Source organism: Salvelinus fontinalis, chromosome 12 (assembly GCF_029448725.1).
Source record: "Salvelinus fontinalis isolate EN_2023a chromosome 12, ASM2944872v1, whole genome shotgun sequence".
Lineage (NCBI taxonomy): Eukaryota > Metazoa > Chordata > Actinopteri > Salmoniformes > Salmonidae > Salvelinus > Salvelinus fontinalis.
The window spans coordinates 14,585,934-14,612,636 of NC_074676.1; the positions used below are offsets into that span (position 1 = coordinate 14,585,934).

Consider the following 26,703-nt stretch of genomic DNA (forward strand, 5'->3'; position numbering starts at 1 on the left):
TCACTGACCTCACTGTTGATGTCTGCTCCAGCGTCCAACAGCATCTGGACCATGGCCTCGTCCCCTCTCACACAGGCGTACATCAGAGGGGTCATTCCCTGTACATCAGAGGGGTCAGGGGTCGGAAGATACATTGGTCACATTACAGTTAGGGTTTTGTTTGACAGATAGTCCAGATGTTCAGGGTTATGTGAGATAATTAGGGCAGATATGAAGCAGATGTCAAGGACATCATTTTTGTATTGTATGACAGTGGATGGCTGCTTTACATCTGGGTTAGAATACGTACAGTATCTCCTGTGCCCCACAATACTGTGTGGGCTCGCGGAGCTAAAGCCTAGGCAACACCTCGGTGAGCGAACATAATTCTTCAGGTCTTAGACAAGGTTACTACTCATCATGCGAGCGTGGTTCACCAAACTACCGCAGTTACATGAGCACAAGTCAAAGCCATCAACACATGGCAATAATCCTCAGCTTGACCTGTATCTGACTTCTTGGATATGCTTACAGCACAATTGGACTCCATGTTTGAAATTTCCCCCTCCAGCCACTTTGATTAACTACAGTAGCGTGTGGCGTTGATCATGGAAAACTCAGAGTAATGTTCTGCAGCTCCCTAAGACACTGGGAACAGTGTGTTTCCACTGGGCTCCTCAGTCAGTCTAAACATCAAAGACAGGAGGCAGTCTGGAGGGAATGAGTTGCGTTCCTCAGCTCAGAACAGCCCCAGTTCTTAACAGCCCCAGGTTAAGGTTGGAATTAGTTGTCTCATTTGCAATGGTGCCCTGAGGACTAAAATTCCATCAACACAACAACAAAAATAAATAAAAATATTGACAGATATACAGCTGAAGTCGGAAGTTGACATACACCTCAGCCAAATACATTTAACTTAGTTTTTCACAATTCCTGACATTTAATCCAAGTAAAAAATCCCTGTTTTAGGTCAGTTAGGATCATCACTTTATTTTAAGAATGTGAAATGTCAGAATAATAGTAGAGAGAATTATTTATTTAAGCTTTTATTTCTTTCATCACATTCCCAGTGGGTCAGAAGTTTACATACACTCAATTTGGTAGCATTGCCTTTAAATTGTTTAACTTGGGTCAAATGTTTCGGATAGCCTTCCACAAGCTTCCCACAATAAGTTGGGTGAATTTTGGCCCATTCCTCCTGACAGTGCTGGTGTAACTGAGTCAGGTTTGTAGGCCTCCTTGCTCGCACACGCTTTTTCAGTTCTGCCCACAGTTCTGTTCTGCCCAGTTGTGTCCTCATTATGCCATCTATTTTGTGAAGTACACCAGTCCCTCCTTTTTTAAAAAATTATTATTATTATTATTTATTTTTTGGGGGGGGGAGTGGATCAGCTTAATATTGCGGAAAGAATGTTGCTTCCAATGTAATTGTCTGCATCATTTCCAATCCCCCATATTTTTTGGGGTAAATATATATATCCATTCACGTATGCATACATATACACATATATACATACACATACCTACATAGACATACATACTTTTTTTAAAGAGTATACCTTTATTATTATTCCCCGCAAACCCTACCACCGATCCCCCAATTGGAGTAAACTGATAAACATTTCTGTTTTTACCTTCAATTTATACATCTTATACACATTTTACAGACACAGTCTACTTTATAATAGTTCTCTCTTGTTTGTTCTTAGTCCTTCCTCTATTTCTGTTGTCCATCCAGTTTGATTTCCACTTGTAACTGTGCTATTTCACAATAGCTCCGCACCTATACACATTTCACAGATCCCGTATGCCCTACATTGTTTATCTTGTTATTAGTCCCACCCTTCAGCTCCACTCAACCTTTCCCATCTATCTTCCACCATCATCCATTTCGGATTTTTATTTGCCATATATTTTTCAACTGTGCTGTGATGCTTCACAAAAGATTTGAATCTTCCTATTCTCATAGCTTCCACGGATTGTAAATTAAAAATAAACATTTTTGCTAAAATAATTATTATATTATTGATTGATTGACTATGGCTTTTCAAATCCCCCAGTATTCCTATCTGTAGCGTTAGTTCTACGCAAATGTTGCAATTCTTCAACCATTCCTGGACCTGTGACCAAAAACGAGCTACATGCGGACAATACCAAAATAAATGGTCTAATGACTCTGCCTCCTCACAGCAGAATCTACAGAGCTGGGAAGATTGTATCCCCCATATATATAACATTCTATTAGTTGCAAGAATTTTGTACAATAATTTAAATTGAAAAATTCGAAGTTTTGAATCCGGCGTTGTTTTGCGTATCAATTCATAAACCATGTGCCATGGAATGGGTACATCGAAAATCTCTTCCCAACTATTTTGCAATTTATATGGCACAGCTGTAAGTTTTTTGGTCCTTAAATGAAATTGGTATATGTTTTTATTTATCACACTTTTATTTAACCATTTATGTTCTTTAATATAAGGCCGACATACAAGTTCCTTACTTTTATCCCCTTCCACCTGCCTCTTCCATTTTTGTGGTAATGCTGCAATTAATTGGTTGTAATTTTGGGTAGAGCAGACATTTCCATATGTCTGTGTTAGCTGCATGTGTGACATTACTCCACCAGTCCTATGTATGATATCATTCACAAAAATTATACCTTTTTTAAACATTTCTTCGATAAATACAGTTTTTTTTATCAATTACTATATTTGAATTTAACCACAAGATTTGTTGTACTATTTGTTCCGTCCTTTCAGGTGGATTAAACTGAAATTGCAACCAACTTTCTAAGGCTTGTTTAAAAAATAAAGATATTTTGGAGATTATTTCCTTTTCAAGCAACCGAAAGTGAGAAGGTGTAATCTGAATAAAGGGAAAAAGGCCCTTCTTGAACATAGGATGAGACATTCGTACCAATCTGCTAGAGAACCAGTTTGGATTTAAGTATAACTTTTGTATGACTGATGCCTTTAGTGAGAGGTCTAATGCTTTAATATTTAATAATTTCTGCCCTCCGAATTCATATTCGTTATATAAATAGGCCCTTTTAATTTTATCTGGCTTGCCGTTCCAAATAAAATTGAATATTTTTTGTTCATATAATTTAAAAAGCAGGTCACTAGGTGTAGGCAAAACCATAAGCAAATAGGTAAACTGTGATATGATTAAAGAGTTAATCAGGGTGATTTTCCCACAAATAGACAGGTATTTTCCTTTCCATGGTAGCAAGATCTTATCTATTTTTGCTAACTTTCTATAAAAATTTATTGGAGTGAGATCATTTCTTTCTTTTGGGATTTGTATACCGAGTATGTCCACATCACCGTCAGACCATTTAATTGGGTAAACTACATGGCAATGTAAAATGTGTATTTTTTAGTGATCCAATACGTAATATGGTACATTTATCCTAATTTGGTTTTAATCCAGAGAGGATAGCAAATGTATCTAGATCCTCTAAGAGGCCGTGGAGAGATTCTAGTTGTGGTTTTAAAAGAAAACATGAATCATCAGCGTACAATGACACCTTAGTTTTTAGGCCCTGGATTTCTAATCCCTTAATATTAATGTTTGATCTAATTTTAACAGCTAACATTTTGATGGCAATAATAAATAGATATGCCGATAGTGGACAACCTTGTTTTACTCCTCTAGATAGTTTAAAACTTTCTGAGATGTAGCCATTATTTACTTTTTTACACCTAGGGTTACTATACATACTTTTTACCCATTTTATAAGAGATTCCCCAAAATTGAAATATTCTAGGCATTTATATATAAACTCCAGTCGTACTTTATCAAAAGCCTTTTCAAAATCAGCTATGAAAACCAGGCCCGGTGTCCCCGATATTTCATAGTGTTCTATTGTTTCCAGTACTTGCCTTATATTATCTCCAATGTATCGTCCATGTAAAAAACCTGTCTGATTAGGATGACACCAGTCCCTACACCAGTCCCTCCTGCACTAAAGCACCCCCACAACATAATGCTGCCACCCCCGTGCTTCACGGTTGGGATGGTGTTCTTCGGCATGCAAACCTCCCCCTTTTTCCTCCAAACATAACAATGGTCATTGTGGCCAAACAGTTTTATTTTTGTTTCATCAGACCAGAGGACATTTCTCCAAAAAGTACAATCTTTGTCCCCATGTGCAGTTGCAAACCGTAGTCTGGCATTTTTTATGGCGGTTTTGGAGCAGTGGATTCTTCCTTGCTGAGCGGATTCTTCCTTGCTGAGCGGATTCTTCCTTTCAGGTTATGTTGATATAGGATACATTTTACTGTGGATATAGATACTTTGTGCCTGTTTCCTCCATCATCTTCACAAGGTCCTTTGCTGTTGTTCTGGGATTGATTTGCACTTTTTGCACCAAAGTACGTTCATCTCTAGGAGACAGAACGCGTCTCCTTCCTGAGCGGTATGATGGCTGCGTGGTCCCATGGTGTTTATACTTGCGTACTATTATTTGTACAGATGAACGTGGTACCTTCAGGCGTTTTGAAATTGCTCCCAAGGATGAACCAGACTTGTGGAGGTCTACAATTTTTTTTCTGAGGTCTTGGCTGATTTCTTTTGATTTTCCCATGATGTCAAGCAAAGAGGCACTGAGTTCGAAGGTAGGACTGGAAATACATCCACAGGTACACCTCCAATTGATTAAAATGATGTAAATTAGCCTATCAGAAGCTTCTAAAGCCATGACATCATTTTCTGGGATTTTCCAAGCTGTTTGAAGGCACAATCAATTTAGTGTATGTAAACTTCTGACGGAATTGTGATACAGGGAATTATAAGTGAAATAATTTGTCTGTAAACAATTGTTGGAAAAATTACTTGTGTCATGCACAAAGTACATGTCCTAACCGACTTGCCAAAAATATAGTTTGTTAACAAGACATTTGTGGAGTGGATCGAGTTGTAATGACTCCAACCTAAGTGTATGTAAACTTCCGACATCAACTGTAAATATATTATATCAAGTTATTACAACAAGTAATAATTGTCAATTGAAACAATTGCATACTTCAATTAAATGTAACAACAGAGTTTAAAACTGCCCTATCGGCACCGGGAATCCCGGTGTCATTTGTTTTGTAAAGTATTCCATAACTGCGGTGCCTTAAAACTAAAGGCGGATTGACCAACTTTGGGGAGACAAGCGAGATCTCAAGAGTTAACCAACCCTGCAAACATATTTTTATATTTCAACAGCGAAGTGAGATACACTACATAACCAAAAGTATGTGGACACCTTCGCGTTGAACATCTCATTTCAAAATCATGGGTATTAATATGGAGTTTGTCCCCCCTTTGCTGCTATAACAGCCTCCACTCTTCCGTGAAGGCTTTCCACTAGATGTTGGAACATTGCTGCGGGGACTTGCTTCCATTCAGCCACAAGAGCATTAGTGAGATCGGCACTGATGTTGGGCGCTTAGGCCTGGCTCGCAGTTGGCGTTCCAATTCATCCCAAAGTTATTTGATGGGCTTGAGGTCAGGGCTCTGTGCAGGCCAGTCAAATTCTTCCTCACCGATCTCGACAAACCATTTCTGTATGGACCTCGCTTTGTGCATGGGGGCATTGTCATGCTGAAACAGGAAAGGGCCTTCCCCAAACTGTTGCCACAAAGTTGGAAGCACAGATTTGTCTAAAATCGAATTATTTGCTGTAGCGTTAAGATTTCCCTTTACGGGCCTCCCAAGTGGCGGTCTAAGGCACTGCATCACAGTGCTAGAGGCGTCACTATAGATCCGGGTTCGATCCAGGGCTGTGTCACAGCCGGCCGTAACCGGGAGACCCATGGGGCGGCACACAATTGGCCCAGCGTCGTTCGGGTTAGGGGAGGGTTTTGCCGGCAGGGATGTTCCTGTCCCATCGTGTCCCATCACGGTCGCCAGTTGGACGGTGTTTCCTCCGACACATTGGTGCGGGTGGCTTCTGGGTTAAGCAAGCAGTGTGTCAAGAAGAAGTGTGGCTTGGCAGGGTCATGTTTCAGAGGATGTATGGCTCTCGAACTTGGCCTCTCCTAAGTCCGTACGGGGTTGGCAGCGATTGGACAAGATTGTAACTACCAATTGGATATCACACAATTGGGGAGAAAAAAGGGGCTACAAAAAATAAATCTAAATAAATTCCCTTCACTGGAACTAAGGGGCCTCACCTGAACCATGAAAAACAGCCCAATACCATTATTCCTCCTCCACCAAACTTTACAGTTGGCACTATGCAGTCGGGCAGGTAGCGTTCTCCTGGCATCCCCCAAACCCAGATTCGTCCGTTGGACTGCCAGATGGTGAAGCGTGATTCATCACTCCAGAGAACGCGTTTCCACTGCTCCAGAATCCAATGGCGGCGAGCTTTACACCACTCCAGCCAACACTTAGCATTGTGTCTGGTAATCTTAGGCTTGTGTGCGGGTGCTCGGCCATGGAAACCCATTTCATGGAGCTCCTGACAAACAGTTCTTGTGCTGACATTGCTTCCAGAGGCAGTTTGGAACTCGATAGTGAGTGTTGCAACCGAGGACAGACGATTTTTGCTCTCTACGCGCTTCAGCACTCAGCAGTCCCATTCTGTAAGCTTGTGTGGCCTACCACTTCGCGGCTGAGCCGTTGTTGCTCCTAGATATTTCCACTTCACAATAACAGCACTTATAGTTGACCAGGGCTGCTCTAGCAGGACAGAAATTTTACAAACTGACTTGTTGGAAAGGTAGCATCCTATGACGGTGCCACGTTGAAAGTCCCTGAGGTCTTCAGTAAAGCCATTCTACTGCCAATGTTTGTCTATGGAGATTGCGAGGCTGTGTGCTCAATTGTATACACCTGTCAGCAACAGCTGTGGCTAAAATAGCCAAATCCACTAATTTGAAGGGGTGTCCACATACTTTTCTATATATAATGTATGTTGGAAGCTTGTAGAGCAGAGCTTTGTAAACAAGAATCGAGTAATGAAGTGTTCTACGGGACTTTAGCGAGGTCCAGCTCCTCTTCTGATACAGGATGCAGTGATATGTATTAAAACTTATTCCTGCTGTTCATGGTGAGGCAAGATCTGTTGTTAAAGCAGAAGCCCACTTTATATCTTTTTAACTCGCTCATCAGCATGTTTTTTAAATGTTAAATCTTTATCAATCCAGACACCAAGATATTTTTAGGCGGGAAAACACTCGTCGAGAGTGCCATGAATTAGAGAACAATATTTAGTTTTGCCCGCATTAAGTAGGGATTTCTGTAACGCAATAAAATCAGATTGCAGCTCTAACAACGCCTGGTCTACAGTTGGAACAATGGTATAGATAAACGTTCCGTCTGCATACAGATAAATATTACAGGATTTAATACATAGACCAATATTATTTATATAAATAATAAAGAGACCCGGTCCCAATACCGACCCCTGCGGTACACTTTTCGTAATATTGAGGAAATTAGAATTGATCCCATCAGAAATCACACTTTGTGTCCTGTCTGTTAGATAGCTCTTAAACCATTTGCACGATTCCTTGTCCAGGCCCATTTCAAACAGTTTTTGAATGAGTAGGGAATCGTCAACGGTGTCGAATGCCTTGGAAAGGTCTATAAATAGGGCAGCACAATGTTTTTTATGATCTAGCCAATTCAACACATAATTTAAAACCAGACTAGCGCATATTTAGAATAGAGTGAGAAGGTAAAACATTTCTTAGCTGGGAGTTGGTCAGGGATTCTAGTACCTTGGCTAAGCAAGATAACTTTGAGCAGTAATTATGTAAATCAGAAGGATCTCTGGCCTTTATTCAGGGGGAGGACATGTGCCGCTTTCCAAATCTTAGAGAAAACACCAGCAGCAAAAATACAGGTTAAAGGTTCAACAATGAGTGGGGCAGGATTAGGGTTACATTTAGAGTTAGGGATTAGGGAAAATAGGATTTTGAATGGGAATCAATTCTAGGTCCACAAAAAGTCCTCACAAGTATAGTAAGACATAGCTCTCTGTGTGTGTGTTGTCTCAATGGACTGATGTGTGTAGGAGAGAGTGGGCAATACTGAGTTTCACACGTTTACCACAGAGCAGAAAAAAAGTGGCAGGTCAAATTGAGTTGAGAACATGGGTGGGTGGTTGTGGGCGTGGGCATCCATCCATGTGTACATGAGGCCGAAGGGGTGCGTGCGTTTGTGTGTGTAAGCATCTTTGCCAGTGCTTGCCTGCCTGCAAGGTGTCTGCTTTATTTTGCGTTATGTCAGCTCTATGTTCTGTTCCCCAGGCAGTGTGTGTGTATGTGTGCGTGCAGGCGCGTGCATGCATTTATGCATGTGTATGTATGCATGTGTGCCTATGAATGTGTGTGTGTGTGTGTGTCTGCATGTGTGTGTGTGTGTGTGTGTGTGTGTGTGTGTGTATGTGTGTGTCTAACTAACCTGTTCACTCATGCTGTTGATGCCGTCAGGCCCCAGCAGATTGACAGCCTGTTTCACCAGGTCGGTCCGGCCACAGTTGAGCATACGGAAGCCCAGGTCCTGGAGGAACTTAGCCTCTGTAGAGGCTGCATCCAGCTTGCGGGAAGCACAGAAACAGTCATCCGTCCTGATAGGGAAATCACAGGCAATGAAATCAATGAGCTGAATTTAGAGTGTGACACTGATTCTGGACAGAAATGATTTGTGTGTTAAATTACTTGTGTCAATGTGAGGACAAATAACAACTGTATAAGAGGTGTGTGTGTGTGTGTGCGTTCAAGTGTGTGTGTTTGAGTGCGCGCGTGTATGTGTGTGTGTGTGTGTGTGCATGAGCGTGCACATGGGTCCATCCGTGGTAGTCTGTGTGTGTTTGAGTTCATATTGTTGAGTGTGGGTGTATCGAGCCTGCGTGCCATGTGTGTGTGTTTCTATGCCGTACTTGAGCTGGCGTGGTTCACAGTCCACCCCTGGCAGTAGCAGCCTGGCGGCCTGCCGGATGTCGTCACTGTCCACTGAGAAGCTGCGGCGGTGCTCCGCGTGAGCCACCGACACCCTGATCCACTCCATCAGGGGAGGCAGCACTAGGAAAGGCCTGCACACACACGCGCACACGCACGCACGCACACACACACACACCCACACCCACACCCACACACACACACACACACACACACACACACACACACACACACACACACACACACACACAGGAGTCATCAATATCAGCTATGGGCTGACTGGTACAGGTAAAAGTTGTCCTGGTTTAGGTACAGATCTTGGATCAGCTTAGCTTACACAAATCTGACATTCTAACCATTGTCATTTAAAAGTGACTTGAGATCAGTGTCTTGGAGCACAGTTGTGCTACTCCTTTATTCAGAGACCCTAACAGCTGGTTCCCATTTAACTGTATTTATTCTTTAGAGGATGGAGAAACATATTAATATGTATATGCACCTGTCAGTCATAGACATTTTTACTATTAATATGAATATACATGTAATGTTAATATTGAATAATACTGATGTGACTCTAGATCACTGCATATTATCTCACACAAGATAGCTCAATGCCTTGAATGTCCAGCCCCAGCTTCGCTCCTACATGTACAGTGCCTTCGGGAAAGTATTCAGACACCTTGACTTTTCCCATATATTGGTAGGTTACAGCCTTATTTAAAATTGATTCAATTTGTTGTTTTTTCCCCCTCATAAATCTATATACAATACCCTATAATGACAAAGCAACAACAGGATTTTAGAAATTTTAATAATCAAATTTTAATAATCACTAATTAATGGAAACAGGAAGCATCTGAGCTCAATTTTGAGTCTCATAGCAAAGGGTCTGAATACTTATGTAAATAAGGTATTTCTGTTTTTTTTTTTTTACAAATTAGCAAAACATTCAAAAAACTATTTTTATTTTTGCTTAGTCATTATGGGGTATTGTGTGTAGATTGCTGAGGATTTTTATTTAGTTAATCCATTTTAGAATAAGGCTGTGGAAAAAGTGAAGGGGTCTGAATACTTTCCGAATGGCACTGTACATCTGTCATATATTTGTCACCTACAATCAATCTGTCATTCATCAGTATAGTGTTCTAGCCTGAGGGAGAATCCTGCTATTTAATTATTCAAATTTTCATCACTGCACACATGCAAATATAAATGACTCCCTTCAAAGTCCTGGGAAACATGTGACCTTGAGGCACTATGACACAATTTGTACCAGCGTTTCAAAAGACACAACACCACATCATGAAGTAGTGTATATTTTATCGGCCAATATATTCCACTACAAAACCAACAGAAAAGCTCAGACATAGTTCACGGGCTAGCTTTACGACGTGTTTCCGACCATTCTCTTTGAAGATTTCCAATTAAGTGTAGACCTAGGCAAGGTTTTAAAACACGATTGGAATCACGCAGCTTTCCCAATTCTCCTCTACAAATCTGTTCATTAGGAACATTTCTTTGTGGTGCTCAGAGCTGACTGGGGATGGAGACCTGGAAGACACATTAGCAGTTAGTTCTCCATTACAGGGCTGTAAAGTGTAGAGCCCCGGAGGAGGCCTGCTCTGCATCAACTGTCAGCTTATTCCCCCATTTCCCCTTCCCCTGACAGAGGTTTCCTCATATCCTCAGGACATTCTGGTCCTGTGAGGTTATAGAATGTATAGGAGCGTTTCCTCACCAGGTGACCTGGCCAGGAAAAACTCCATGCCAGTGTAAATATGAACAGTGTAGATAGATAGCTATAGATAGCAGTTTCGCAGTTTTAAGAGTAGACCAAATTCTAAGGTATAGGAGGGATCTCAGAATCGACATCATGGCAATGTTGGGTAACACATAATACCATTCTATAACATGGACTCCATACAGCCTATAACTTGTATTGAAATGTAATGACTATGTCAGAGAAAGCAATTTAGTAAAGCCATACGTGTTTCAATAATCATTTCCTGCTGATTCCCCCTGCATGTGATTGTTAGGGCTTAATGTACATTAACAAGCTGTCAATTGTCTCTATTTAAATATTTTCCTCGATAGGAAAACATCTGGTTAAGGGACGTGTGGGAGACTTGAGGCTCACTGTGAAAGCTAAATGCAGGAGGTGAGAGTCGCGTACTTCAGTATGCTTTGGTTCACGACAGAATGGAAGTACTGCCATGACATTTGTGTCTTACCCGTCTGATGAATGTCAATCCTAACGGTCTATCTACACCATCAACATAACAGCCCTTGTACAGTGCATTCGGAAAGTATTCAGATCCCTTGACTTTTTCCACATTTTGTTACGTTACTCCTTATTCTAAAATGGATTAAATCATTTGACAAAGCAAAAACAGGATTTTAGAAATGTTTTCTAATTTATTAAAAATAAAAACTGAAATACCACATTTACATAAACATTCAGACCCTTTACTTAGTACTTTGGTTGAAGCACCTTTGGCAGCGATTACAGCCTCGAGTCTTCTTGGGTATGACGCTACAAGCTTGGTACACCTGTGTTTGGGAAGTTTCTCCCATTCTTCTCTGCAGATCCTCTCAAGCTCTGTCAGGTTGGATGGGGAGTGTTGATGCACAGCTATTTTCAGGTCTCTCCAGAGATGTTCAATCGGGTTCAAGTCCGTGCTCTGTCTGGGCCATTCAAGGACATTCAGAGACTTGTCCCGAAGCGACTCCTGCGTTGTCTTGGCTGTGTGCTTAGGGTCGTTGTCCTGTTGGAAGGTGAACCGTCGCCCCCGTCTGAGATCCTGAGTGCTCTGGAGCAGGTTTTCAACGGGGATCGCTCTGTACTTTGCTCTGTTCTTTGTCTTGATCCTGACTAGTCTCCCAGTCCCTACCGCTGAAAAACATTCCCACAGCATGATGCTGCCACCACCATGCTTCACCGTAGGGATGGTGCCATGTTTCCTCCAGACGTGATGCTTAGCATTCAGGCCAAAGAGTTTAATCTTGGTTTCATTAGACCAAAGAATCTTGTTTCTCATGAGAGTCTTTAGGTGGCTTTTGGCAAACTCCAAGTCATGTGCCTTTTACTGAGGAGTGGCTTCCGTCTGGCCACTCTACCATAAAGGCCTGATTGGTAGAGTGCTGCAGAGATGGTTGTCCTTCTGGAAGGTTCTCCCATCTCCACAGAGGAACTCTCGAGCTCTGTCAGAGTGACCATCAGATTCTTGATCATTGCATTGACAAAGGCCCTTCTCCCCCAATTGCTCTGTTTGGCCAGGTGGCCAGTTCTAGGAAGAGTATTGGTGGTTCCAAACTTCTTCCATTTAGGAATGATGGAAGCCACTGTGTTCTTGGGGACCTTCAATGCTGCAGAATCGTTTTGGTACCCTTCCCCAGATCTGTGCCTCGAAACAATCCTGTCTCTGAGCACTACGGACACTTCCTTCGACCTCATGGCTTCGTTTTTGCTCTGACATGCCCTGTCAACTGTGGGACCTTGTATAGACAGGTGTGTGCCTTTCCAAATCATGTCCAATCAATTGAATTTACCACAGGTGGACTCCAATCAAGTTGTAGAAACATCTCAAGGAGGATCAATGTAAACAGGATGCACCTGAGCTCAATTACGAGTATCATAGCAAAGGTTCTGAATACTTATGTAAATAAGGTATTTCTGTTGTTTATGCATTTGCATAATTTGCCATTGTGGGGTATTGTGTGTAGATTGCTGAAGACATTTTAAATTTATTTAATCAATTTTAGAGTAAGGCTATAACGTAAGAAAATGTGAATACTTTGAATACTGTATATCCCATGAGGTGTGTGAGTGTGTCCGTCACTGTGTTCTTGCTTGTTTGTGTTTGTTTCTGTGTGTGCGTGTTACCTCTCTGTCTGCAGGGTAACCTTGGAAGGTTCTACGTTGGGGTTCTCCCACTCCATCTGGGGACAGTGCATGAAGTAGCAGAGGGTATAGAGCGCCTCAGGCTCCCAGTGTACTGAGCTGCTCTTCTGGTGGATGGGCGTCCCGTTGCTGTGGTTCTTCACATGCAGCGGCTGGAGGTGATGCATGGCCCGGGAGACCAGGTCACCTGCAGTGCACAATGAAAGGATGGGGGGGTTACGCACATCCAAATGAATATCAGGAGCGGGACAAAAAGAAGGTCATCAAGAAATGGAGGGAATGTCCACCTACACACACACAAGCATGCATACACATATACATACATATACTGTAAGGGGCGATAGATTATACTGGGAATGTCTAGACCCCATGGTGAAGAAACACCCTAAAAACAGACAGACAGACAGGGTTCATAACTATCTTCTCTAAAGGAGCTTTCGTCGAGTAAAAGCGTAGCCACGAATGGTTTCTATGAAATATGAATATTTATATACATAATACTCTCCTTGCTATTTACTCATGCTCTGCATAATCCTCCTGTACTTTAAGGGCCTGCAGTGGCAGTCAAACTCTCTGCTTAAAAAGATTTCCTCATAAAATTAGAATATTCTCCAGACGCTTAGTATGCAAACACTCTTAGCCAAAAACTGTTTCCCACAAACTTTTTTCCTGGGCTGAAGGGACACGACATATTGCCTTCTAATGCCACGCAGACGTGGAAGCCAGACAACGAGACAGCTGGGCCCAGATACAATCCCACTGAGAATCAGTAAAACTGAACGTGGGTTTCAAAGGCTGCAGTATTTAACTCATTGACACAACAGGTATTAGTCCTCACCCTTTTGCTACTGTATAGGGCAGAAACACACATTTTATATATTACTCTGCATTAGAAACATACTGTAGGCTATATACTTCTACATCTCTATCATGGCAGGACATTCTGAAACACCTGGGCCCTATCACGCCGTACACTTCTGTTACTATATATATATATATATATACAGTTCCAGTCAAAAGTTTGGACACACCTACTCATTCAAGGGTTTTTCTTTATTTTTTATTATTTTCTACATTGTAGAATAATAGTGAAGACATCAAAACTATGAAATAACACATATGCAATCATGTAGTAACCAAAAAAGTGTTTAACAAATCAAAATATACTTTATATGTGAGATTCTTAAAGTAGCCACCTTTTGCCTTGACGACAGATTTGCACACTCTTGGCATTCTCTCAACCAGCTTCATGAGGTGGTCACCTGGAATGCATTTCAATTAACAGGTGTGCCTTGTTAAAAGTTAATTTGTGGAATTTCTTTCCTTCTTTATGCGTTTGAGCCAATCAGTTGTGTTGTGACAAGGTAGGGGTGGTATACAGAAGATAGCTCTGTTTGGTAAAAGACCAAGTCCATATTATGGCAAGAACAGCTCAAATAAGCAAAGAGAAACGAAGGTCCATCACTACTTTAAGACATGAAGGTCAGTCAATCCGGAAAATTCCAAGAACTTTGATAGTTTCTTCAAGTGCAGTCACAAAAACCATCAAGCGCTGTGATGAAACTGGTTCTCATGAGGACCGCCACAGGAAAGGAAAACCCAGAGGTACCTCTGCTGTAGAGGATAAGTTCATTAGAGTTGCTTCTCAGATTGCAGCCCAAATAAATGCTTCACAGAGTTCAAGTAATATGACACATCTCAACATCAACTGTTCAGAGCAGACTGTGTGAATCAGGCCTTCATGGTAAAATTGCTGAAAAGAAACCACTCCTAAAGGACACCAATAAGAAGAAGAGACTTGCTTGGGCCAAGAAACACGAGCGATGGGCATTAGACCGGTGGAAATCTGTCCTTTGGTCTGATGAGTCCAAATTTTAGATTTTTGGTTCCAACCATTGTGTCTTTGTGAGACGCAGAGTAGGTGAACGGATGATCTCTGCATGTGTGGTTCTCACCCTGAAGCATAGAGGAGGAGGTGTGATGGTGTGTGATTTATTTTGAATTCAAGGAACACTTAACCAGCATGGCTACCACACTCTGCAGCGATACACCATCCCATCTGGTTTGCGCTTAGCGGGACTATCATTTGTTTTTCAACAGGACAATGACCCAAAACACACCTCCAGGCTGTGTAAGGGCTATTTGACCAAGAAGGAGAGTGATGGAGTGCTGCATCAGATGACCTGGCCTCCACAATCACCTGACCTCAACCCAATCGAGATGGTTTGGGATGAGTTGGATTGCAGAGGGAAGGAAAAGCAGCCAACAAGTGCTCAGCACATGTGGGAACTCATTCAAGACTGTTGGAAAAGCAATCCTCATGAAGCTGGTTGAGAGAATGCCAAGAGTGTGCAAATCTGTCGTCAAGGCAAAAGGTGGCTACTTTGAAGAATCTCACATATAAAGTATATTTTGATTTGTTAAACACTTTTTTGGTTACTACATGATTGCATATGTGTTATTTCATAGTTTTGATGTCTTCACTATTATTCTACAATGTAGAAAAAAATAAAAAATAAAGAAAAACCCTTGAATGAGTAGGTGTGTCCAAACTTTTGACTGGTACTGTATATAACAGAAAAACACATCTTATGTATATAATATTATTATGCATCAGACAAACATACTGTATATTTTCCTGACATAGAATGACATGGTGCTAGTCTTTGTCAACCAAGTAATACTGTAATGGCACATTCCATTGGTTTCACATTCACACATAAGGGTCTGTTCCACAATCACAACACATTGCATTCAATTAAATACTAAAGAGTGTTCTTTCAGAAGGATCTATTTCTCACCACTCATTCAGTGGCAACAACAACTAGCAGTTGTACCAATAAAGGGATGCTTCTATGGGGACAGTCATTCAAAAAGACAAAAACGGCTTGTTTAGCATCATAATTCTGCGGCTTGACTTCTGCCAAGATTCCATTTTGCCGTGACAATGAGAGATGTGGAGGCATCACTAAAAGAAGGGAATTGGATGGATCAACAGTCTATCTTCCAGCCAGCAGACCTGGGAGATGTCAGTGCTCGACTGATAAGAGAAACAGTGCAGCATTGTATGGAACAGTATGATGACATTGCACATGCATGCATGAAAGCCTGCACACACACACTAATTGTACAAATGGGAATACAGTGTAATAGTGCCCTAATCTTGGTACCAGTCTTTTTAGCTAACATTTCACTACTTGACAAATGACAGGAGTGGCAAGGAGTGGAATGTAATAGCTGAACAGAGATGGCAACCAGGCTAATAGTGCCCTCATGAGCAGTGGAAGGAGCGGGGAATGAGTTGGGCAGCTCAGGGCGATGGGGTAATAGCCATTCTCATCTCTTATTGACGCTGGCATGTGACATTTCCTGGAGTGGGGTGGCGGGCAGGCAGGCAGGCAGCCGTCGGGCTGAGGAGTGAGATTACCTAACCCAACAACCCAACAGCAATATTGTCTGGCACAGCACAGTGCCATAGGCTTCACAGACAATGAGCTTCTTCTAGAAGTGCAGTAAAACAACCACCCATCTGCTACAGATGGCTGAAAGTGGAGGAGAGATTGACTTCATCACTACTTGTTTTTGTAAGAAGTGTTGACAAGCTGAATGCACCGAGCTGTCTATTTAAACTACGAACACTCATGCATACCACACAAAACATGACACCAGCTCGGTACACCCATGCATACCCCACAAAACATCTTCACAATCCCCAAGTCCAGAGCAGACTATGGGAGGCACACAGTATTACATAGAGCCATGCCTACATGGAACTCTATTCCACATGAGATAACTGATGCAAGCAGTAGAATCAGATTTAAAAAACAGATAAAAATACCCCTTACGGAACAGCGGGGACTGTGAAGAGACACATACAAAGTACAGACACGTGCATACGCACACAAGCACTAGCGTACACATTCTATACACACGTACATTGCAATATTGTTGTATGGTGGTATTATCCATTTTGTATTGTAGATATGTAGTGGTGTAATAATGTTATATGACGTACTGTTTTATCTTTTGTTTTATATGTCATGTAAGTGCCTTAATGTGTTCGGACCCCAGGAAGAGTAGCTGCTGCCTTGGCGTTAGCTAATGAGGATCCCTAATAAATACAAATACAGATGGAAATACTGAAACTAGGAGAATCTGCTAGCTTTGTCAGGTCCTCTAATAAAAGAGCTACCATTTCACCATGAACACTGGACTGTCCTTTGTGTCAGCCTCAAGAGCTAGTCTACTCATGGGATTCAAGCCATTGCTAGTAATCAATATCTCATCCAACCAAGCTCACTCTTTACATCAACAATGAGTACCGAAGTAGGAGACAGACAGGCTAGAGATAGCTCTAGTCTATTCATAATGCTTTTTTCAAGTGTTCTACGGGGCCCCATACCCTTTATCGACAGGCTGAGGCTCTCTCATCAAAAGATAACTTCTCAGGAGTACAATCGCACTGCTTATATTTACAAGTGGGATTTATGAGTGTTGGCATCTGAGGGGTCAGTTACCAGCTATTCAGTGCCCACATAACAGCCAAGCACTCATTCAAGCGTGATGTGTAATGACTATTTAATGGGGTAGAGGCTGAGAACGTCTCACTGGAGCCATGACTAAACTATTAATTTACCAGTACTAGCTAGATAAAAATTTGAAATGGCATTGGCTATAGTTTGTCTACAACTTCTAATCAGGTCTTTGCAGTTGGAGAATGTGTAGTGTAGTCTACAAATTTGTGCAGGTGAAATCACAGCTATTTTTGGAGGATTTGCTGTCAATCAGCTATGATCGTGTTTAATTGTGAGTGGCCTGTGTAAGTCCAGCACGCTTCTCTCCAAGGCTCTGACAGAAGCACAGGAACATAGCAGGTTAAACTGTGGGTTTGATTTACCAGAATCAAGAAAACATTGCAGTACAGTAAATCAGAGCTCATCATCATAAATGATCCTAGTCATCCTGGGCACCACTACATCACAGACTACAGTCCTTCCTTAAATGCTCTTGGGCTGAGGAGGGCTGAGGAGTCATACTGCAGGCTCTGAGAAGGGAACAGAGTGGGCCTGTCTGTGAATCCCTCAGCGCTGGGCCTGTCTGTGAATCCCTCAGAGACCTAAAATCACCATGCCACAGCACTATAGATTATATAGATTATAGATAGATTATAGATGAACACAGCGCTATAGATTATAGATGAACACATTTCCATTTCACACAAGCTTACACTACACACTTGTGTGAAACAAGGGAAATATATGCACCTACCAAATGATTGTTATTATTTTATTAGTGCATGCAGCTGAATGCAGATACAGACACACCAACATGTTGTTGCAGGAGAGTGGATAGAAGCACACACAGTGCATTGAGTGCAAGCAGAGGGACCCAGGACATAAATTCCTACATGTGATTAACCAACAGATGGTTCTGCCTATTAGAGATCAAAATAAGATTAAAAGAAAAGAGAGGAGTGATTGCTTTCTTGACAGTACAGCTGACAAACATAATGATATTATCAAGATGAGAATGTTTCTGCTTATCTGTGCCTGTGTGTACAGTACAGGAAGAATGCCAAAACATTCTCAGTCAGAGCAACCTTCAGTGCTCATGTGCACAGATAAAGAATCCTACAGTGCAATGACACTCTGCTGCCAAGACGATTTCCTTCAGGGATCTACGCGTAGTACTAAGGTCCACTGCTGACTGCTAAGGTCTTGGCTTTACATTCACATTCAGCACCCTACTGCAAGAAGATGACCAATGTCCTGGTATGACTCATAACACCCAACATAATACTTGCTCTCTCAATTCAATTTGATTCAAGGGGCTTTTTTTGGAATGGGAAACATATGTCAACATTGCCAAAGCAAGTGAAATAAATAACGAACAAAAGTGAAATAAATCATGAAAAATGAACAGTAAACATTACACTCACAAAAGTTCCAAAATACTAAAGACATTTCAAATACAGTGGTGTAAAGATGTGCAAATAGTTGAAGTACAAAAGGAAAAATAAAGAAATATGGGTTGCCCTTCTCGCTCTCTCTCTTCTCTCTCTCTGTGAAAGGCCATTAGCAGTGTGAACTGTAGACAACCTGCACTTAGGCAGAGCTCTGCTAAATCAATGCTTGGAAGACAGAGAGGACCAACATACTGATTACATCAACTGTGACATCAGGACAAAGAAAAATGATAGAAAAAGGCCTGGGATTGACATTGACGTATCTGTATGTCCGGTGATGAATTTTAAAATGCCAAACATGACAATTCCATAAGGTGTCGCAAGAGAACAGAAACAGACTGGAACCCAAGCTAGGGCAGTACAGTATATTGATTGTAAACGCCACTGCCTGTTGGTTCTGGGTGGCAAACATACAATAACATTTGAATTTGATGTCATCCCAATACAATCTAGTCACTGTACTCCATGGTCAATGTTTTTTTATTATATGACTGCTTGAAATTACAACTATATTAAAACATGATGACATCACACAATCAAACCAAACAGGTAGGATGTTGGAATTAGAATGTTTGGTTGATAAGAGCCAGTGTTTATTGAAACCCATTGCCATAGTGATACTAAATTATAAAAACACATTTACTTTTGAATATGATGACATCACAATTGAATACAGCATGTTTTGAATGTAGAATGCCTGGTTGGAACTCAGTTTTGGTGGCAACTTGTGGCGGTAAAAACTTTTGCCAGCCGGTGAGCGCCTACAAGCCACTGATGCAGACCTTTGGAACATCTATATTTTAAAAAGTCTAATAAATCCATGTAATATAGCCTACACCTTCACAATAAATGCATTTATTTTAGACAGGTCTAAATAAACATGACATGAAGAAAATGTAGTCTATTTCAGAAGAACAGAATAGCATCCTCTGAGTTGTCCTTATGTTAGGTCCTGATCTGGCTATGCCATATGGCTGTGGGCTACACTAGTTCATTTAGCAGACAAGATTTGCTTAGAATTACATGGGATTGTTTTTATATTATTTTATAGTATTAAGAATACAATTGAACAAAGCTGAATAAAATAGAAAGGATATTTTCTCCAAACGATGTGAGGAAGTGTTCACATGCTACTATTTTGTGTTGAGCGGTTAACAAAGAAACAGGACCTCCTATATGCTTAATTTAGAGTTATATTATGTAACTTTTGTCATTCTACCAATATTGGGCTATATGCTTATATTTTTAATACATTCTAAGGCGGCATGATGCAACTCTAATGATCATTTGAAAGGCATGAGCGCTGCTTTGTTTTTTTGCGCAGGCTGCACACAATCAGTCTCTCATTCAACATTTGACAAGCACTTGATAATACCTAAAATTTCCCAGCAGCATCCCCTTTGTGTGGTCGTAATTCCCCTTTAAAAAAATCCATGACTTTTGCGGCCAGTGGCCGTTGTGCCCTGGGGCTGAATATACTAATTATACTTCCCTTCTCCAGGCTGCCTGCTCCGAAGCCCCTCTCACTCGCATGGCTCTCTCAGATAGCTACATTTTTATTAGCCATTTTTATTAGCCAATTCCCATCACGTGATCAGGTCTTTCTCACAGGCTACGAGTGAAGACAGACACATTGGGGACGTAACTGCGCCCGTCCTTATCCAATTCTGAGGCGCATTTTTAAGATACTGGAAGAACTGTCCACATTTACTTTTCGTCAGCCAACAAGATGAGTAGGCTTACAGCAAAAGCACTAGCCTATGTCAATCTACTATCCCCCACAGTACAAAAGTTGACCTATTGTATTCTGTGCAAAAAATAAATATTCCAAACATAGTCTGGGACAGTTGTGGGATGCGATAGATCCCAAATGAATACAACCACAAGCATCCCCGACGCAACAAATCAAAACGTTAAGCTTAAAATGTTGCTAAACTATTAGGCTAGTTCTTCACATTATAAGCGCAGCAATGCACACACGGCAGTAGGCTATAAGTGGGAATGTTCAAAAATGCAATTAGCGGGAAAACACCATTCTCAAAAGTGATTGCAAATGCGATTATGCATATAATGCTTTCATTATGAAAGTTAATTTTATGGTGAAAATGATGTTCCCCAAACTTGAAACACGCGCTGCGTATGTTTGCCAGTTAGGCTCTACACCCATTGTAAAGCGGATTAATGTGCTTAATTTTAAGAAGTTATTTGGCCACTTTAGTTGTGATACAAACCTTATCAAAACATATAGGCCTATAGGCTAGGCTACATAAGGTGTGCGACTATGAAGTTGCCTTACTGCACACAAGCTGGGCATTATTCATATATATATCGTTCACAAGTGATAGGCTAATATTGTCACCCCTCAGACTGTTGATTTAATCTTTACATATAATAATATAATAATAATATATGTGTGAAATTTGTTTTGATTTAGAATGGACCATAATCATGCACAAAAAATACATGTCATCTATGCACTTAAACACTGTTCCCGTGGTTCATTTTCATGCCAGCCAGATAGGCTATACTCCTGTTGTAAAGAGAAGCAATGTGCTTAGTATTAGGAAAATAGGCCTAGCCTATAGAAAGCTGATGGGATCCTCCTCTTTTTAATAGAAGCCATCACTCTTTTTTTCACTCAATTGCATAGCCTATAGAAATGTTGCGCAACATGAGCTTATGGGTTCTCATACATTTTTTATTAGATTTGCGATCACATTTGCATTGATGTCAGAGTGATTTGAATGCCAATAGAGTACTGAGTACCAGGCAGGTTTGGTAGGCTACTAATGACCATCAAAAGCATCAGAGTTTGGAGAAGCCTAATTACCGTGACTAAATGGTCAAATGGAATTTGACTGCCCTAGTGGCAACAACCCTAAGACTAGCTGTGCTCTGCTATCCAAAATAATAAATTTGAGAGAATCGACCATGGAGGGGACAGGGACACCAGTACCTTCTTCGCGTGGAGGTCTCACCCCCACATAAGCCCACCTCAACCCCGCTGAGCCCACTCTCTCAGGCCTTTGCTACAGTTTATTACTCACACAGTAAGAGCCCCTTTCTACCTAACTGACTATCCTACAATATTAAATCTGTCACTGTCTAAATAACAAATATTTTCATGACTTAATGTTTTTCCAGCCTGCTGCCTCTATCTGGCGTGATGCCTCACTGCAGGTGGCGGCCCAGTCACACTCTGAGGTCTCCAGTTGTGAGAAGTACTGGGAGTGCCAGTGCATACAGCTAGCTGGGATTCAGTACTACTACATCCATGTGGCTTTTGGCTTCCTGCCTCTTTCTTTTGGTGGTGGAAAAAGCAATCACTGAGGTCATAATTTTGACATTTTTTCATGAGGTACTTTTCACCTAGTGGTTGTATCTATAGATTTCCATATGAAAATAGCTTGTGTGCTGAGTATAGGATATCCTCAGCTGTCCACTATTGACATTTTCAAGAATAGGAGGCCATTGCTGTTTAATGTACAGAATTATATGATACATTTCTCTTCAGAGGAGGATTCAGAGGAGGAACTTTACCTCATTTTATCAATGATTGATAGATGATTCTCTGTGTTATTTTTGAATCATGTCAGAGACGAATGCCCGTTTTGTGGGCACTTTGACAGACTGCCATTTCAAATACACTAATGTGGATTTAACACAAAATAAATAAGACAGTACTAAGAAAGAGGACAATCAATACCTCTTAAATGGACATTAAATACCATTGGAAAAACACTGTACCTGGGATATGCAAATTGGCTTTGCTGCCGCTTAGCTACATTTAAGCTAATCTGAGATGTTATCATCTGTCTTTCTTCTCTCCCGTTTCCTCCCTCTCTCTCTCTCTCTGAAAATCTGATACCTAGTCTGCTGACATTTCTGCTTTTCTCCATGATTCATTTGGCAGATTGAACTTTGCAAATACTGTATGCTTTACAGTCATCCGGTCTATTTACAAGATAAACATCCTGCGCTAATATTATCTTTGGAAACAAGCTCGAGACGCATCGAGAGGCATCCTTAGCCTGCCGCGGATGCATCACTGTATTTGTAGTGTCAACAGAGCTGAATGAGTCCCGGAGTGAACCCATCAATACTCCATGTACAGAGCACTGCTGATGTGGCTTAGCGCTCTGTACGCTGGGGACTGGGACTCCATTCTGATCCAGAAGAGATTTGGATCAGTGTTAATTTTGATGATATGTTGACGCTGGACACACATGGTGCTTTGGGTCTCTCATTGTGTCATATGCAATAACAACGTCGACAAAACGTCGACCGAACGTCTGAAAGAGACTGCATTAGAGCCTTTCTGCATGTGTTCTTTGAATGACATGGCTCTATATATCTACACTGACTCGCACTTCTGGACATCACAGATCGTTTCTCGGTTAAGTCAGCTGAAATTCGCTGAGGACAAGCATTCAACAACACTCTCAGACTGAACGGTGTGTCTCTTCAAATTAAGGGTCCACTCACTCACCCCCAAAAATGGCAGAATGACTACAGTATTTTGAAATGCCAGGGGAAGAGATACAGTACTGTGTATGGGCCTAAGATCATTATACAAGAGCTCACTACTCTCAAGTGGAAAAGGTTTTCACAAAAAACATATACAGTGCCTTCGGAAAGTATTCAGAACCCTTGACCTTTTCCACATTTTGTTACATTACAGCCTTATTCTAAAATGGATTAAATAAAACAGAAATACCTTATTTACATAAGTATTCAGACCCTTTGCTATGGCACTCGAAATTGAGCTCGGGTGCATCCTGTTTCCATTGATCATCCTTGAGATGTTTCTACAACTTGATTGGAGTCCACCTGTGGTAAATTCAATTGATTGGACATGATTTGGAAAGGCACAAACCTGTCTAAATAAGGTCCCAAAGTGGACAGTGTATGTCAGAGCAAATACCAATCCATGAGGTTGAAGGAATTGTCCGTAGAGCTCCGAGACAGGATTGTGTCGAGGCACAGATCTGGGGAAGGATACCAAAACATTTCTGCAGCATTGAAGGTTCCCAAGAACACAGTGGCCTCCATCATTCTTAAATGGAAGAAGTTCAGAACCACCAAGACTCTTCCTAGAGCTGGCCGCCCGGCCAAACTGAGCAATCGCGGGAGAACGGCCTTGGTCAGGGAGGTGACCAAGAACCCAATGATCACTCTGACAGAGCTCCAGAGTTCCTCTGTGCAGATGGGAGAACCTTCCAGAAGAACAACCATCTCTGCAGCACTCCACCAATCAGGTCTTTACGGTAGAGTGGCCAGATGGAAGCCACTCCTCAGTAAAAGGCATATGAAGGCCCACTTGGAGTTTGCCAAAAGGCACCTAAAGACTCTCAGACCATGAGAAACACGATTCTCTGGTCTGATGAAACCAAGATTGAACTCTTTGGTCTGAATGCCAAGCATCACGTCTGGAGGAAACATGGCACCATCCCTACGGTAGGGACTGGGATACTAGTCAGGATCGAGGCAAAGGTGAACGGAGCAAAGTAGAGAGAGATCCTCGACGAAAAACCGCTCCAGAGCGCTCAGGACCTCAGACTGGGGCAAAGGTTCACCTTCCAACAGGACAACGACCCTAAGCACACAGCCAAGACAACGCAGGTGTGGCTTCGGGACAAGTCACTGAATATCCTTGAGTGACCCAGCCAGAGCCCAAATTTGAACCCGATCGAACATCTCTGAAGAGACCTGAAAATAGCTCTGCAGCAACATTCCCCAACCAACCTGACAGACCTTGAGAGGATCTGCAGAGAAGAATGGGAGAAACTCCCCAAATACAGGTGTGCCAAGCTTGTAGCGTGATACCCAAGAAGACTTGAGCCTGTAATTTCTGCCAAAGGTGGTTCAACAAAGCACTAAATAAAGGGTCTGACTACTTATGTAAATGTGATATTAAAAATAAAACAATTCAAACATTTTTAAAAACCTGTTTTTGATTTGTCATTATGGGGAATTGTGTGTAGATTGACGAGGGATTTTTACATTTTTAAAAATACATTTTAGAATAAGGTTGTAATGTAACAAAGCCTGAATACCTTCCGAAGGCACTAAAATAATATAGAAATGTAAAATGTCAAATGTTGGTCCCGTGTTTCATGAGCTGAAATAAAAGATCCCAGAAAATGTACATATTTTTCTCAAATTTTGTTCACAAGTTTGTTTACATCCCTGTAGTGAGCATTTCTCCTTTGCCAAGGTAATCCATCCACCTGACAGGTGTGGCATATCAAGAAACTGATTAAATAGCATGATCATTACACAGGTGCACCTTGCGCTAGGGACAATAAAAGGCCACTCTAAAATGTGCAGTTTTGTCACACAACACAATGCCACAGATGTCTCATGTTTTGAGGGAGTGTGCAATTGTTATGCTGACTGCAGGAATGTCCACTTGAGCGGTTTTTAGAGAATTGGCAGTAAGTCCAACCAGCCTCACAACCGCAGACCACATGTAACCACGCCAGCCCAGGACCTCCACATCCGGCTTCTTCACCTTCGGGGTCGTCCGGGACCAGCCACCTGGACAGCTGATGAAACTGGGTGTTTGCACAACTGAAGAATTTCTGCACAAACTGTCAGAAACCATCTCAGGGAAGCTCATCTGTGTGCTTGTCGACCTCACTAGGGTCTTGACCTGACTGCAGTTCAGCGTTGTAACCGACTTCGGTCGGCAAATGCTCACTTTCGATGGCCAATGGCACGCTGGAGCAGTGTGCTCTTCACGGATGAATCCCAGTTTCAGCTGTACCGGGCAGATGGCAGACAGCTTGTATGGCGTCGTGTGGGCGAGGGGTTTGCTGATGTCAACGTTATGAACAGAGTGCACCATGGTGGAGGTGGGGTTATTGTATGAGCAGGCATAAGCTATGGACAACAAACACAACAGCTTTTTATCAATGGCAATTTGAATGCACATCACCTCATGTTTCAGCACGATAATGCCTGGCCCCATGTCGCAAGAATCTGTACACAATTCCTGGAAGCTGAAAATGTCCCAGTTCTTCATGCTCACTAGACATGTCAATCATTAAGCATGTTTGGGAAGCTCTGAATCGACGTGTACGACAGTGTGTTCCAGTTCCCGCCAATATCCAGCAACTTCGCACAGCCATTGAAGAGGAGTGGGACAATACTCCACAATTAACAGCCTGATCAACTCAAAGGAGATGCTTCGCACTGCATGAGGCAAGTGGTGATCACACCAGATACTGACTGGTTTTCTGATCCACGCCTCTACTTTAAAAAAGAAGAAGATTTTTTTCCTAATTAATGAATTTAAATTGACTGGTCCTGTGTGGCTCAGTTGGTAGAGCATGGTGCTTGCAATGCCAGGGTTGTGGGTTCAATTCCCATGGGAGACCAGTATGAAAATGTATGCACTGGAAGTTGCCCTGGAAAAGAGCATCTGCTAAATGTAAGTTATTTCCTTATATGAACTGCAACTCAGTAAAATCATTGAAAATGTTGCGATCATATATTTGTTCAGTGTATTAATTTGATGAGGTTTGTTGACTGAGAAAAACATTCTCATTTACAGCAGGGACCTGGGGAACAGTTGCTGTACATCTTCACATACAGTACAGTATACAGTTCAATAGATTTAATGAACACGGGTCACTTTAATAATGTTTACATACTCTTTCACCCACTTTATACGTATACTCAGTGATCAGTTTATTTATTAGGTACACCCATCTAGTACTGGATATGACCGCCCTTTGCCTCCAGAACAGCTTGAATTCTTCAGGCCATGAATATTGCTCCATTGGTATCGAAGGATCTAAAGCCAGGAAAACATTTCTCACACCATTATACCACCGCCACAAGCATGTACCGTTGACACCAGGCAGGATGGGCCATGGACTCATGCTTCTTATGCCAAATCCTGACTCTGCCAACAGCATGACGCAACAGGAACCTGGATTCAAGGCAAGGTT

The 26,703-nt window shown here is 41.7% G+C and overlaps 1 protein-coding gene across 2 annotated transcripts in view; it reads right to left on the bottom strand.

The window, feature by feature from the left end:
- Positions 1-26,703, bottom strand: part of btbd11b (BTB (POZ) domain containing 11b) — a 134,008-nt gene that overhangs the window by 18,160 nt on the left and 89,145 nt on the right. For both annotated transcript variants that reach the window (XM_055939838.1, XM_055939837.1), the window contains exons 3-6: positions 12,763-12,967; positions 8,861-9,013; positions 8,383-8,548; positions 9-98 (exon numbers count right to left, since the gene is read on the bottom strand). In XM_055939838.1, coding sequence (XP_055795813.1) covers positions 9-98; positions 8,383-8,548; positions 8,861-9,013; positions 12,763-12,967 — 614 coding nt within the window. The remainder of the gene's footprint in view (positions 1-8; positions 99-8,382; positions 8,549-8,860; positions 9,014-12,762; positions 12,968-26,703) is intronic.